Source organism: Dendropsophus ebraccatus, chromosome 5, assembly GCF_027789765.1.
Source record: "Dendropsophus ebraccatus isolate aDenEbr1 chromosome 5, aDenEbr1.pat, whole genome shotgun sequence".
Taxonomy (NCBI): Eukaryota; Metazoa; Chordata; class Amphibia; order Anura; family Hylidae; genus Dendropsophus; species Dendropsophus ebraccatus.
This window is the reverse complement of record NC_091458.1, coordinates 21204937-21218439: the sequence shown is the minus strand read 5'-3', so window position 1 is coordinate 21218439 and position 13503 is coordinate 21204937. Positions and strand designations below refer to the sequence as shown.

At 43.6% G+C, this 13503-nt stretch overlaps 2 protein-coding genes across 6 annotated transcripts in view; one reads left to right on the top strand and one right to left on the bottom strand.

The window, feature by feature from the left end:
* Positions 1–1302, top strand: part of DEUP1 (deuterosome assembly protein 1) — a 43590-nt gene extending 42288 nt beyond the window's left edge. For all 3 annotated transcript variants that reach the window (XM_069971989.1, XM_069971990.1, XM_069971988.1), the window contains exon 13: positions 278–1302. In XM_069971989.1, coding sequence (XP_069828090.1) covers positions 278–460 — 183 coding nt within the window. In that variant the 3' untranslated portion in view covers positions 461–1302. The remainder of the gene's footprint in view (positions 1–277) is intronic.
* A 4306-nt stretch (positions 1303–5608) lies between these two features.
* The window catches only part of SMCO4 (single-pass membrane protein with coiled-coil domains 4), a 40127-nt gene continuing 32232 nt past the window's right edge, over positions 5609–13503 (bottom strand). For all 3 annotated transcript variants that reach the window (XM_069969652.1, XM_069969653.1, XM_069969651.1), the window contains one exon: positions 5609–6137. In XM_069969652.1, the coding sequence (XP_069825753.1) occupies positions 5863–6042 (180 nt within the window). In that variant the 5' untranslated portion in view covers positions 6043–6137 and the 3' untranslated portion in view covers positions 5609–5862. The remainder of the gene's footprint in view (positions 6138–13503) is intronic.

Below are 13503 nucleotides of genomic sequence, written 5' to 3'. Positions count from 1 at the left end.
GATTTTGATCTGAAACAGAACTGTCACCACTTTCATGCTGCCTGAACCATGAGTCAATGGGGTGGTCCCTGGAAGCTTCTCCCCGCCCCACCAGGCTTGATTAATTGACAGATCCATCCCTATCAATCAAGGCTCATGGGGAAGACCGAAGCTGCTGGGGCACCGCCCCATTGACACTTCATATAGGCAGCATGAAAGTGATGACCGTTCCCTTTAAGTTATATAAACTGCAGAAGAAGCTATTGTGCCCTAGCAGCTCTGTCTTGTTGTATTTCAGCCGGGCACTGAAGAATCCTTTGTATCAGCGGCAGAACGATTCCTAAAGGAGGAGAACAGACGGGCCCTGGACTTTGAAAATATTCTGAATACGCACATTGAAGAACTGCAGCAATATTCCGAGCACACAGTGAGGCGATACACATCTCCCAGCCATAGCGACTATCCTACTGCATCCTCCTGACGGAGATGGTGTGCCCACCAGGACTGTATCAGAAAATAACTTATTCCTTGTATAATGCAGGAAGAGTTACATTGTCTTCAGTGTTTTCATCTCTGCTTGATGTCATTTAGTGGACCCCCTCATTGTTTAATTTGATACAAATCTGTCCTGGTCATGTGATCGACACAGAGGCGCAGGACTCCTTACAATATGGTTATCAGAGTTACGGACTCAAGTGACCAGGACATATTTGTAAAGATTTCCATTAAATGACAGTAAGCGGAGATCCTGAACATGTCTATATCAATTCTCATGTTTTTTTATTGCATAAAAAAAATATTTACTGAAACAAGGTACTCACCTCCATAGGCCTGATCATTTAGGCTTCCACAACCTCATGTAAGGCTTGTACAGTGTTGGCCGTTGTTGAACAGAGACAACCTTTTCCCTATATCGCCCACTGGGAGCACAACAACTTGCACCCCCAGATGATTTTACCAGCATTGGCTGTTGCCAGATGGGCATGTCCCCTGTGTGATCCATATACCCTTAATGAAACAATCCATGTAACCAAGACTAGAGGTCACACAATTTATTATAGATTGGACCTAGAGGAGTGGCTGCACCTCACACCTATGGCTGACGCTAATGCCTTTTCGGCAATATTTAAAAACCAATGTCAGAATGTTAGTATATAATTTAATAACCACATTGCCTTATGTACCGCGTGCAGGTCTTCTGGCACACGAGTCCTTACTCTAAAACAACATTGTGCCGGTCAGCGACCGCCAACCCCCAACAGGGGGAGCGGGGCACAGAATGGCCCTGCAACCCCACTGTCACAGGACCAAACCCACGCCCCCCCCCCCCCCCCCCCCCCCCCCCCCCCACACCCTACAGGCGCCCGCCAAAAAACACAAGTGTGAACAAGGTGTTACTACTCACCAATGCACCAGCAGGCAGAATGAGAAAGAGGAGGTACTTACCATATGCGCACTTCCTGCTTTCTGCTGATTGGGGTCACATGGGACTTACAAGGGAGGAGCGCGCGCCACACAGAAAGGGAAGAACATTTAAAATACAGACCTAGAGAAAGAGGAGTGGCTGCACCTCACACCCATGGCTGACACTAATGCATCTCCGCTACATTTAAAAACCAACGCCAAAATGTTGGTATATAATTTGATCAAACCAGTGCATATCACCAAATCTAAGTCTCGAGCATTGCCAATTGTTTGGTTCTGTCTAGAAAACCTAGTTCTGCTTTTCAAATGCTGGTATGACTTGTTAAGGGTACCAAAGCATTTCCACATTCATCCGCTCGTATCCCTCCAGGACGTTTTATGATGGTAGTCGCCCTGGTCTGAAGACTCTCATAAAGGGTATATGGACCACATAAGGGACATGACCATCTGGCAACTGCCGACGCTGGTGAAATTAATCAGAATAAATATTGTAGTTCACCCATCACGTGATGTCCAACATCATTTATACAGGTGAAGTGATCTGTATAAAACTAGATATGATAAGGAAAGTTGTTCAGTTTATGGAGGTAAACTGTATAATAAGCCGAGATTGTGGAAAAAAAAAACAAAAGTTGCAAAACTTTACATTAAATGGGTTCTACAGGGATAGAAAAAGCACAGCTACTTTCTCACAAAAACAGCATCACACCGGTCCACACGGGTATTATAATTCGGCCCACACCCAAACTGAGGACAGCAGAGGGGCTGCTGCTTGAGGCAACTGGTCCATCCCCCCATGTATTACTACTATTATGTTATACCAGAGGAGTGCATTACCAGTAAGGAGGTGACAGACAAGAGAGCTAAACTATTATGGTGGCATTTAATGTAAGAATTGTAAAATGGATACCAAGATTTATTTTTTATGGATTTTGTAGAAAACAATTACATTAAATATAACCTCCAGATATGTCCTACACATATATTATATGGTCTTTATTTGTTTCTGGTGTCTGTGTGTGAAGGGGAATGCAGCTCTGAATGTGAATGAAGCACATGGGTTAGGTCTGTTCAATACAAGCCAATAGGATCCTTCAGGATATCAGATATACAGAAGCCTTCAGGAGGCCTTAGGCTGAGTTCACACGTGATATCTAGTTCAGTACTTTAAACCAAAACCAGGAGTGGGCTCAACAGAAAGAAACTATAATGGCTGGTCTCTGAGCTCTAGCCCCACCCCGAGTAATGTCACCATCTATGACCAGCACCTACAGCCTTACATCATCATCTTCCTCCTATCCACATACTGGAACATGTAGGGAGAGTGAGGAGTGATTACAGCATGCTGCCTTGTGATGGAGGATGCTAAGAAAGAGCAGACAGGGAGTGAATACAGCAGGTGCTGCAGACTCACTGATGGTGCAATAGGCTGCTGTAAAATAAGATGTTCTGCAACAGCTTTGGGCAGGGAAGTGACAGAAGTGTTGTGGGAGGGAAGTAGGCAGGGTGGGCTAAGGGAAGGCAATGCATTCTGGGAGTTATAGTACTGGACAACTGCTCAACCAGGAAGTACAGAACTAAGACCCCAAAACAAACATATTTTTGTTGGTTTCAGAACTGGGGCAGACAGAAATTAAACCTGTTGTAGAAGCATGTAGCATTTCTTACCTACTTGACATTGAAGTACTCCTTTAATAGAAAACTGCTGAAGCTGCATTATTTTCACCCTTTCAGTCGGCCATTTATCACATTGAATTCTTTCATTTTGGTTCAGCAGAAACCTATTGATTTCCAGAAGTGAGAGACAGCCATGTTCTGTACCCTGCCATTCTTCACCTGTCTCCAGCTATAATAGTTTATTATGGCGCCTTTTGGGCTTTTAATTCAAATTCTCTTTAATAACAGGATTAACGTCTTCTCTAATCTTCAAAAAAAATAAAAAAATCTGACAGATTTAATAGCTTAACAGACTATAGTAATTTGTCACCACCAGGTGCAAGGCTTTTACTTTACATCGACGTCAGTAAATCTATCACCAGAGTGTAGTATTAACATTATTGAAAATTCTCAATATAAATTAGTTTTCACAAAAAAAAAAAATATATATATATAAATTATTTGGCAGTCGAGAAATGTTTCTGCGAAGTTTTCCGAAAGGAAACCTGTCATCACCTTCATCCAGCCTGAAAGAAAAAAATATATATATATCGGCAGTCCCTAGTGGCTTCTCCTCTCCCCACCCACCAGTCTTGATTGACCCCTCCCTGTTTGGGTAATAGGGAAAGATCCATCAATCAAGGCTGTTGAAACAGGGAAAAGACCGCAGGGACTTGGGGTTCGGACAGCATGAAAGTAGTGACCATTTCCCTTTTACTTTTCTACCATTACCAGCATCAGCATTATGAATAGTGGGGAGATTTATCACACAGTGTAAAGTGAAACTGGCTCAGTTGCCCCTAGCAACCAATCAGATTCCACCTTTCATTCCTCACAGACTCTTTGAAAAATGAAAGGTGGAATCTGATTGGTTGCTAGGGGCAACTGGGCCAGTTTCACTTTACACCATGTTTGATAAATCTCCCCAATATTTATTTGTATGGCACCAATAAATGCTGCAGCGGTCACTAAATAATCTGAGACAGGCTGCTTACTAGGAAGGCTGGGTTCACACTGCATTTTTAGCAATCCATTTTTGCAAAAAATAGATGAAAAAAACCTAGATACATTTGTGTGCATCCATTTTTCCATTGACTTCCATTATAAAAAAAAAACTGAGCAAAACTGATTCAGGTTTTTTTTTTTTACGTACACAAAAGTAGTGTTGACACCACTTTTGTGTCCGTCAAAAAAATCAGTTTTTTTTATAATGGAAGTCAATAGAAAAACGGATGCTCACAAATGCATCCGTTTTTTGCAAAAAAACGGATTGCAAAAACGCAGTGTGAACCTAGCCGAATACGCTTCTTGACATTACAAAAAAAAAATAGTGTATCCATTGTATCTGAACAGTAATATGTAACAGTTTAGTTGCTCTGCTCCTGCCCACCACCTTATTTATTTCCCTGCCAAGATGATTTGCCCCTATACCTTATAGTCAATCACTGGCCTCAGCAAAAAAAAAAAAAAACCCTGCAGTATGTGAATAGGCATGTAATAGTAATATCATTGGGCCACTTGATGCCATAGACCTCTAATGAACTGTGCTGCTGTCCCCAATGGGCCTCCATACCCCTAATAAACTGCGCCACTTCCACCAATGATATGCCATGTTGCCCCTAATGTACAGATCACCAATGCCCAAATTATCTGTAACAGTGTCCCCTAATGAACTGTGCCACTGTCCATTAATGATGTGTCACTATAACTGCATCCACATGCCTTAATGAACAGTTTCATTGTCTTTTAATGAACTGCTTACTCATGCCCAAATGATTAATACCCACTGTCCCCTAATGGTGTCATTGTCTCCTAATAAACTGTGCCTCTAATGTACTGTGCCTCTGGCCCCCTTATAATCAGCCCCCTCTAGTGTACTCTGCGCCAAAGAGGGACCTAATACCATATGGGGGCTGCAACGAGGAGTCTAATACTACATGGGGGCTGCACAAAAAAAAGGCCCTGCAAACCAGCATCAGTCTCGCTCATTGGCACTTGTTTGGTGCTGAGGACCCTTACTCTGCAGCATTCTGCCAATCAAATGGAAAGGCAAAAGACAGTATGGGGGGCAGGGAACTTGGTTTGGGGAGGGCGGTTAATATAAGAGGGTAGTGACCTGTAGTATTGAAGGGGGCAGGGCACTGGGGGAGAACAGACAGGGCTGATGGCTGCGGCTTTTGGCTGGATGTACGGCCATTCCAAACTACAGGTGTGAGCTCTGTCTGTACTTATAGCCAAGGTGAGAAATCGGCTTGGGTGTCTCAGCAGCACAGAGTGTTTTAGTGAGGAGGACACATACAGTAATGAAAACACAGCCTTACATGCAAAATACTTTGTCCGTTACATAAAACACACATGGTGGTAACAGATGTTCCATTGTTTATTCCAAAAATAAATATGGGGGATGTAGGGTACAATATATTACACTGACGTCATCACAAAGTAGAGTCCTTTGGCAACCAAAACAGAATATAGCAATAGTGTTGTACATCTGAATGAAGAAAGCACAGCCCCTTCCCCAATTTAAGTTATCCCGAATTTTTTTTATTTTTTTTTTAAGCTGGTTAATTTAAAAACCATTTGTAAGAAGGCACAAGGATTTTTTTTTGTTTTACATAAAAATTATGGCACATTTTTTCTTTATACCCAACTTTTTTTTTTTACGTTCAATAAAAGAACAAATCGATCAGATAAAAACACTGTGGACGACCGGCTGCTCCTCCTTAGAAACTGTCAATATAGAAAAAGTATTTGGTTCTGTTGGCACGAAGCGTTTTGTACCCATACTGCAGGGATTTCACATTACTCGATGGTGTTCGGACGCGTTGCCACGTAGACAAACACCACGATTAACACCACCACGATGGCGAGCGTTGGAAGCACTACAGTGGTGATCTGCTGCCGAGCTTCCTGCATGGCTTGTTTTCTCTCCTTCTTATCCTTGGAAGACTCCTTCTTAGGTTTTCCTTTGAGTTGTCTCATGGTGGCGAGGCCTTCAAGAACGTCAAGTTGTAGATGGATAAAATGGTGGAGCTGTATGTGTATCGGCTGGAAAACTTCACAGATGAACCGGAGATCTGGAAAGAGAAGAAGCAAGGTGTTAATAATGGAGGGGGTCGTCGACAAGTCACGTTCTCCACCAAACAAGTGTAGGAACATTACAAGAGATGAGCACAACCCGAGCGTGCGACATTTCACTAGTGGTGGCTGCTGAAGATGGATGCAGCCCTAAGGCTTCCTGGATGGATACAGCCATAGGCCGTATCCATGTTTTCCAAGACTTCTTCAGCCATTGCTAATCAAATGTTGCACGCTCTTGTTGCGTTTAGCTCTAAACATTACCCATTGACTGCGCCACAACCATGTTCATTTGGAAATGGTAGGAAAACTATGAATGTATTCCACATTGGAGAAGAAAAGGGGGGGCACTTACTTTAACCACTGTCTTTGGGGGCCAATAGTGGTGGAGGAACAAATAATAAGGTTAAGGGTCCTATTACATGGAGCGATTTTTAACGACTATCAATAAACGATCGCAAACTAGATTGTTTATCGTTAACCTGAAATCGTTCACCAGATTGCACAGAACGATGTTCATTTGTTACAATCATTACTATGATCGTTTATTCCTTCTTATCCCAGCAAAACAATGAACAATGGGCAATTACACTGAAGAAATGTGGAATTACAGCGAACGATTAACAACAATTTTAGATTCAGATCTAAATCAACGATCAACAACAATTTTTCTATCGTTGCCTGCTATTACACAGAATGATTATCGTTTAAATTAGAACGATATAACAGTTTTTCGCACAATAATTGTCCCATGTAATAGGGCCCTAAGGCTTGACTTCAATTCCAGATCATGTGACCCCTTCACTAGTACAAGTTAACAGGGGTTACGTTGCAACTGTCAAGCGGTCACAACCCCACAAAAAAAAAATCTTTTGACTGTGGGGTCGCAACGTGACCCCATTGGTATGAGCAAAGGGGTCGTGCAACCAGGCAGCACAACATTGTGATTTCCAGTCACACAGCTGGGAATAGCCCTGCAGCCCCATCCAAAACCTCTTCACCAGAAGATCGTGTCCTCTCCATCGATGTAGGAGGAGTATGCCTCGCCGGCTACTGTATAGATTAGTGTTTCTCCCCCCCCCCCCATGGGACAAGTTTAGGAACTTGGGCCTTATAAGTCTAGAGATGGAGGTGGTGTTGTTTCTTCTCCAGAACATGTTATTCACTAGACATGAGCACAATTTGACCGTTCAGCATTTAAATACTGGTGTCTGCAGACGTTGGATGCAGCCCTAGGGATATCTGGGAAAACCTGGATGCAGGCGCCATAGGCCACAGGCTGTATCCATGTTCTCCAGGACTCCCTAGGGCTGCATCCAACGTCTGCAGCCACCGGTAATCAAATGCTGAATGATCGGATCTACTATCCACATAACATTAAACAAGTAATTCTATGAGATAATATAGAGCATCATATAAACATCAAAGTCTTTGGGTATTTTGTATAATTTGCGAAAATCTTATGGAGTTCAAGCAAAGTGAACCCGGATAGTGAGGCGGCATCCTGGGCCTGAGGGCTTCATGCACCAGTCAGGTGTCAGACGCCGTTTACTTTCAGCAGTCACCATCAGAGGGAAAAATGTGACTAATACGTTGTGTACATATCCGTGCCTTAAGAAGCCAGAAATGTCATCCAGCCTTTAAAAACTGGTGATGTATCCTCATAATAGACCGGCAGGGGTATAATAATGTATGTACACAGTGATCCCACCAGCAGAATAGTGAGTGCAGCTCTGGAGTATAATACAGGAAGTAACTCAGGATCAGTAATGTATGTACACAGTGACCCCACCAGCAGAATAGTGAGTGCAGCTCTGGAGTATAATACAGGATGTTACTCAGGATCAGTAATGTAATGTATGTACACAGTGACCCCCACCAACAGAATAGTGAGTGCAGCTCTGGAGTATAATACAGGATGTTACTCAGGATCAGTAATGTAATGTATGTACACAGTGATCCCACCAGCAGAATAGTGAGTGCAGCTCTGGAGTATGATACAGGATGTAACTCAGGATCAGTATAGGATCAGTAATGTAATGTATGTACACAGTGACCCCCACCAACAGAATAGTGAGTGCAGCTCTGGAGTATATTATAGGATGTTACTCAGGATCAGTAAAGGACTGCAAAAGGAGTGTTATATGACCCGCTTAAAGGGGTTGTCCACTGAAAATCTTTTTGTTTCAAATCAACTCATATCAGAAAGTTATATAGATTTGTAATTTACTTCTATTAAAAAAATCTCATGTCTTCCCATACTTATAAGCTGTTGTATGTCCTGCAGGAAATGTTTTATTTTCAGTCTGACACAGTGCTCTCTGGTGACTTTCTAACAATCCCCATAGAAAACCTCTCCTGCTCTGGACAGTTCCTGTCTCGGCCAGAGATGTCAGCAGAGAGTACCGTGTCAGACTAAAAATAAAACATTTCCTGCAGGACATACAGCAGGTAATAAGTATGGGAAGACTTGAAATTTTTTAAAAGAAGTAAATTACAAATCTATATAACTTTCTGACAACAGTTGATTTGAAAGAAAAAGATTTTCGCTGGATAACCCCTTTAACACCCTTGAGTGACCACTTATTGGATACACTTGTTTCCCTTATTCAGCATTCTTACTACCCCATACAGTGACAACACTTTAAAGGAATGTGGCTTCTGATTTAATTAAAAAGAACCCTCTAGAAATGAAGATAGAAAGGGTTGTACCATCTTCTAGTAGTATCTCTGCTGAGGAGACTTGTGCCATTCAACCTAAAATTATTATATATATATATATATATATATATTATATATGTACATACACACACAAATCCCTGTCTGAATCTTTTAGTAACAAACTCAATCAGCTCATATGTACTGGGTTGTATGTATTTAAAGGGATAGTGCCCTGCCCCAGACCCTTGTTCATGAACCTATTCCACTTTACCTTTAATCAATATGCATCTTGCCACTTTGGCAAACAAGGGGTCAAACACCATTATTGACAATGAATGGAAGTTATCCGTAAACCAGGTCTTAATCCTCCTCTAAATCCAAACAAATAGCTATCGGTGGAGTTATATTACATATTCATGGCCGTAATCCTACATAACTAAGCTATAAATAATGTATACTCGGCCGGGTTCTGCATGGAGGGATTAGAGTAATGATTTATGTGGATTTAAATCTATGATAAAGAAAAAGCGCAGTTTGCTCTGGATCCGGTCTCGGGGGCTCAGTACAGACGGCAAACAATGAGACGCGTTTGATAGACAGATAGAAGGGTTGGCAGGGAACATTCAGGTCCATCCAACCTTCTCGGGAGGCAAGGGCAAATGTTGAAATGGGAAAATGTTTTCAAATCAACTGATGTCAAAAAGTTATATAGATTTATAAATTACTTCTATTTAAAAAAAAAATAAAAATCTCCAGTCTTCCAGTACTTATCAGCTGCTGTATGTCCTGCAGGAAGTGGTGTATTCTTTCCAGTCTGACACAGTGCTCTCTGCTGCCACCTCTGTCTATGTCAGAAACTGTCCAGAGCAGGAGAGGTTTTCTATGGGGATTTGCTACTACTCTGGAGAGTTCCTGACATGGACAGAGGTGGCAGCAGAGAGCGCTGTGTCAGAATGCACCACTTCCCAACCCCACCCAAACCGCTGATACTGTTGCTACAGTCATTCCATGTGCTGTCACAAGGTCCAAACTATCCAGGTGCCGTCCATTTCATTAAAAATAAAATTTTTTTAACCAAATCGGTGTCTATGAGGGGGGGCCTAGGCCTGCAGTGCCTCTGTCTAAACTAATAGCTAATAAAAGAGTGGGCAGCAAGAACAAAGAGACACTGCGGGCCTAGGGCACGGACACTCTAGGCTCCACCTCATTGACACATCTCCTGGTGCCGCCCATTTTTTAAAAATAACAATGGGGGAAATTTATCAAACTGGTGTAAAGTGAAACTGGCTCAGTTGCCCCTAGCAACCAATCAGATTCCACCTTTCATTCCTCACAGACTCGTTGGAAAATGAAAGGTGGAATCTGATTGGTTGCTAGGGGCCACTGAGCCTGTTTCACTTTACACCATGTTTGATAAATCTCCCCCAATACTTTTATCTGGAGGAGTAATTTGGCCCCCACGACCACATGGAATGACCGCAGCAACACAACAGTAATGGCGGTTGGGGGGGGGGGGGGGGCGCGTTTGCCTACAGATTCACTTTAACCTTTTACTTTGATAACCACTTTAAATGACTATAGACACCATTTTGCTGGTAAAACAAAACCCCTCTTCAGCTGCGGTTGTTCTGACTCTCATCCCGGTTGTCCTTGTCTCACAGAACAAAGCCCTCACGCCGCTCCGCGCCATTCTCCCTGTATCTGTAGTGCCGTCTACGCTAGATACGCTTCAGAGACGTTCCAGCCTAATAGAGCAACAATTACATAGAGGATGACTGACAGCGCAGAACAGCAGAGCCCAGAAACAAAACGGGTTTGTTATAAACTCAAACAACAGATGTCGTCATGTGACAGTGAAAAGCTCCAATTTACTCGGAAGCGCCATTTATCTGGCTGGGACCTATCCAGTACAATCTGCAATACACACTGTCATGGATTTATTGTACTGACATAGTCTCTATCTCTAGACACAGAGCCAAGATAACTCAACTGGAATACAAGAAAAAAATAAGTTAAAACGATCACATTCTGTCGGCCGAATTTCCGTATAAACAGCGCCACCCTTGACCTTGTTTATATGCAGTGTTGCGGATCAGTTCCATTGACAACAATGGAAATGAGCGGTAATACCACACACAACCTGAAGATGGGGTGGCGCTGTTTTTTTGAAGAAAGTTGCTGTTTTTCTAATAATGGACAATCCCTTTAAGAACCCTGAAAATGTAATTTATTAAAACGTCTAGTTATGATGGTTAAGACAAATACAACGCTCACATGTATATTATACTGTATATAAAAAGGAGCGTCCCACCACAGGGATCACTGCTCATAATCAGCAGCTCATATCAAGGGCGCCCTTAGGCTCGGCCTACAACTTCCTAGTCACCATCACTTCCCAGAGGCTGCAATCTAGGATATAAACTCCTATGTATTTCATCTGCCATAAAGCAGAGGCAGAGATCACAGCAGGTAAACTGGTATTTTTCACTTTTTTTAGCCCACCATGGCCAGGATAAAAAAAATCTCTTTAGATAAGTAAAGTCCTCAAACCCAATGGAAGGATAGGAGGGGTATGCAGCTGCAGCTGCTATGAGAGGGAAGGAGGAGCAAAGCTGTAGAGACATAGATAAAGCACAGCTGTTATATCACATCAGAAAGAGGCTGCCCACTTTAAAGCGACTCTGTACCCACAATCTGCCCCCTCTTACCACTTGTACCTTCAGATAGCTGCTTTTAATCAAGATCTGTCCTGGGGTCCGTTCGGCAGGTGATGCAGTTATTGTTCTAAAAAACAACTGTGTCAAATTGGCATGGCCAAGAGTACCCATGCCCTAGGACTGCGACGCCTCTCAGTCCCTCCTCCCTGCCCTCTTCACTATTTTTCCTATTCATCACCTGTCAAAACACTGCACAGGTGCCTTAAAGGACAACTCTGGCGGGACCCCCCCCCAAAAAAAAAACACAAAACACAGACACCATACTCACTATCCCTCCGGTGACGATCGCCACTCCATTCGCCCGCCGTCCGCCTCACAGTCACCGCCGTCTGCCGTCCAGCGATGTCTCTGACTTCCGGGTCCATGGGAGAGAAAAGGCTGCCAGTGCGCTTGCGCACCGGAAGCCTTTTCATTGGCTGGAGCGCATCACATGGCTTCCAGCAACCTCAGCCAATCAGGGCTGTGCAAGCTGGAAGCCATGTGATGCGCACCAGCTGCCTTTTCATTGGCTGGAGCGCATCACATGGCTTCCAGCAACCTCAGCCAATCAGGGCTGTGCAAGCTGGAAGCCATGTGATGCGCACCAGCTGCCTTTTCATTGGCTGGAGCGCATGTGCACCAGCAGCCTTTTCCGTCCCATTCACTCTCTATGAAGACGCCGAGGAGGAAGAAGACCCGGACCGCCCCCCGGCTCTGACGTCGTCGTCACCAGATGCCGCCCGGGAGAAGAGGACCGTGACGATCATAATAGGTAATGAATATATTCTTTAACTTCCGGGGGGGGGGGGGCTGCGGTTGGTGGGTCCGAAAGTAGGGGAAGGGGGCCAGACCGGGTATTTAACCACATTGCAAAGTTATATAACTTTGTAATGTGTGTTAAATAAGCTAAAAAAAATTTTCGTGGGAGTTGTCCTTTAACAATCCAGTCCATGTGCCGTGCTCACACAGCTGATGAATAGGAGAAAATGTTCCAGGGGCATTCCTAATGATGAAGAGGGCAGGGAGGAGGGATGGAGAGGCGTCTCAGGCCTAGGGCACAGACACTCTAGGCCACGCCAATTTGACACATGACTGCAAATTTAAAAGTTGTTTTTTAAGACAATAACTGATCACCTGCCGAACGGACCCCAGGACAGATCTTGAATTAAAAGCAGCTAACAGACAGTACAAGTGGTTTGGGGGGCAGACTGTGGGTACAGAGTCGCTGTAGCTTCACACGAACAGGATCTGCAGCAGATCTGACGAAATAACTGAACTCAGCATCAAATCTGCTGCGGATCCTGTACGTGTGAATGTACACTATGCATATATTTTAAGAAAGCCAAAAAGACTTGTACATATTACTTAAAGGGATATTCCTGAGAAATGTATATTACATATAGTTGTATTTTAATTTCTAAACTGAATGCTAGGTGCGTTATACTTCATGGATGGGCTCCAGAAACTTGTTCATAAAGCGCTTAAAGGGAAACCCCGGGTAGGGAAAACTACTTTCTATTAAAAAGTACCCTGAAAATTATTTAGATGTCTCTATATTATATATAATCGTGTCTATGTAGTTCTGCCACACTGGAAGTTGATTGACAACCAGGAAGTGAAGAAAACTTGCCTCAATGCAATCCACTCTGTCTCCTGCTCTCCCCTCCCCCCCACAGAAGACAAAAATCACGTGACCACTGTCTCACATTTACTTTGTTTGCTTAGCACAGACTGAGGATGCAGACGTAAAAGGGGGCGGGATGTCAGAACAAAGGGGTGTGGCATCAACACAACGCCCCAGCATGTGTGAGATGGGGCGGGGTTACAGGAGTGGGAGAAACGGATGTTACGAGTGCATCGCAGACTATATAGTGTGATAACAGTGTATGGGAAGGGGAAAAGCGAGAGAGAGACGTAGCAAGCAGAAAACTGCATCAGAAGAGCGGGACTACTGTACAACCACATGACGAGTGTCGGGGGAGGGGGGGGGGACATGGGTAAGAACCTT